At 36.8% G+C, this 1,868-nt stretch overlaps 1 protein-coding gene across 2 annotated transcripts in view; it reads right to left on the bottom strand.

Annotated features, from left to right (window-relative positions):
• Window positions 1–272: 272 nt before the first annotated feature.
• The window catches only part of LOC107550615 (ras-related protein Rab-3A-like), an 8,871-nt gene continuing 7,275 nt past the window's right edge, over window positions 273–1,868 (bottom strand). Inside the window, exons 5-6 of one of the 2 annotated variants that reach the window (XM_016231936.1) lie at window positions 1,777–1,852; window positions 273–1,676 (exon numbers count right to left, since the gene is read on the bottom strand). In XM_016231936.1, the coding sequence (XP_016087422.1) occupies window positions 1,486–1,676; window positions 1,777–1,852 (267 nt within the window). In that variant the 3' untranslated portion in view covers window positions 273–1,485. The remainder of the gene's footprint in view (window positions 1,677–1,776; window positions 1,853–1,868) is intronic. The other variant, XM_016231934.1, reaches the window with a different exon arrangement.

Raw genomic sequence — 1,868 nt, forward strand, 5'->3', positions numbered from 1 at the left:
TATAAATGGTCAATTACACACCTTACAAAACCGTATCCCTGAATATCCAGTGACTATTTGGTATAACAAAGCTTCTAAATTGCATAGAGGAAAATCAACACATAGTACTTCTACAAACATGAGGTTTTCAAACATTCATCCCCCTTTGTGTTTACAACTCTGTGATTTATAAAAGTGAGACATTTCAGATGTCCAGCCTGTTCTATACGTATAGCAGTAGCCCTCTTAATCTAATGCAGAACACATACACCAATAAAAATGCATGTAAATAAACAAGCAATAAATAAAGCGTTAAATTAACACATCTTATAACATTTAACATTATTGTGTGCACTAACATATGTTAATACTCCAGTGATTTAACTGACACAAGTGATCAATCAATGGTGCATATTCAACCAGGGATCTAATTAATATCTTTGCAGTATTTGTTTTCTATGCCTAAATGAGAACTTTAAGCAAATCGCAATGCATTTTGTTTGTTTTAATATTACTGTCTACTCAAAATAGTGTTGTCCAGAAACCCATTAGCTTCTATTCTTTGAAGGTTCTCTTTTCATTAAAGCTTTTATTGTGTTATAGCCTGCAGAATGACAGTAATCCTCATCTATGCATGTAAAACAATATCTACAATATACTAGGATGACATACTAACATGCACACTGACACTCACAAGCTTTCTTTATGGAAAAATGAGGAGTATGAGTCCACTAGTATGTAGGAACCGGAGTAAAAGCAGAACATGTAACTGAAAAATATACTTAAATTCATTAATTCCTTCGTAGTACAAAAACAAAAAGCAATTAAGCACGTCATAATTATTTTTTCCTAATTACATCTGTTATCACTTTTGCTTGTATAATATATGTTTACAAAATACACCTGCTGTTATTTAAAAAAAATAACAGGGAGCAAATGAATTAGTGTGCATTTTGTTTTCACTTTTTTTTAATAAAAGAGCAAAGCAGAACTTATGAACAATTCAATCTTAGGATTCATTCAAATGTTCTATCTTGGGATGAGCCGCTACACTGATGGTTTCCACACAACAATCTGGCCCCAACTGTGTATTGGTTTGTTTAAAAAAAAGAATAAAATATCTCTTGGCAATGCATTGAGGCTATCTGTGTGAATTTGACCTTGATGAAACCCAAAACACACAGAGGAAATGCTCATGACCGTTTAGAAGAATGTTTTAGCAGATATTGTACCAAAACAAAATATGATTCACCCAATTTCACGTTGGAATTAATTTGACCCCAAAGTCATAAAGTACTATGTCTAAAGATGCTGTCAAATTATTAAGAGATGAGAGGAGCATTGGTTACCAATACCAATATAAGAGAAATAAAAATGTGCTGATGTCAACCTCACAAAAGCGACTCTCAGCCGCATCCCATCAGCTCTTCTCTTACCAAAGCCTTCTGTCATAGAGTGGTCCATTGTTCAGTCTGCGGGGAATGGTGGAGAGGTTGAGAGCGACCCTTAGCAAGCACAGTCTTTGTGGGAGCGCTGCGGCTGCTCATTGAGCTGATGGCCCTGCTTGTGTCCAGTGATGGACGGATCCGCCGACTCCAGGTTCTCAGTCATCCTCTCACAGATTATGTCCACCAGTCGCTCAAATGTCTGCTTCACGTTAATGTTGTCCTTGGCACTGGCCTCAAAAAACATAAAGCCTGTGACAGTCAAAAGTAAAAGGCACTATTATATTCCAATTAAACTAAGGGCTGCAAGAAAACATCCTGCATATGAAGGAAATTCAAGTGGAAAACCCACCTAGCTGTTCAGACAGCTGTCTTCCTCTCTCTGAAGCAACCACTCTGTCGTCTTCCATGTCACACTTATTTCCCACCAGCAGCACTTGAGCA

The sequence above is a fragment of the Sinocyclocheilus grahami genome, unplaced genomic scaffold (genome assembly GCF_001515645.1).
Source record: "Sinocyclocheilus grahami isolate Dianchi unplaced genomic scaffold, SAMN03320097.WGS_v1.1 scaffold402.1, whole genome shotgun sequence".
NCBI classification, from domain to species: Eukaryota; Metazoa; Chordata; class Actinopteri; order Cypriniformes; family Cyprinidae; genus Sinocyclocheilus; species Sinocyclocheilus grahami.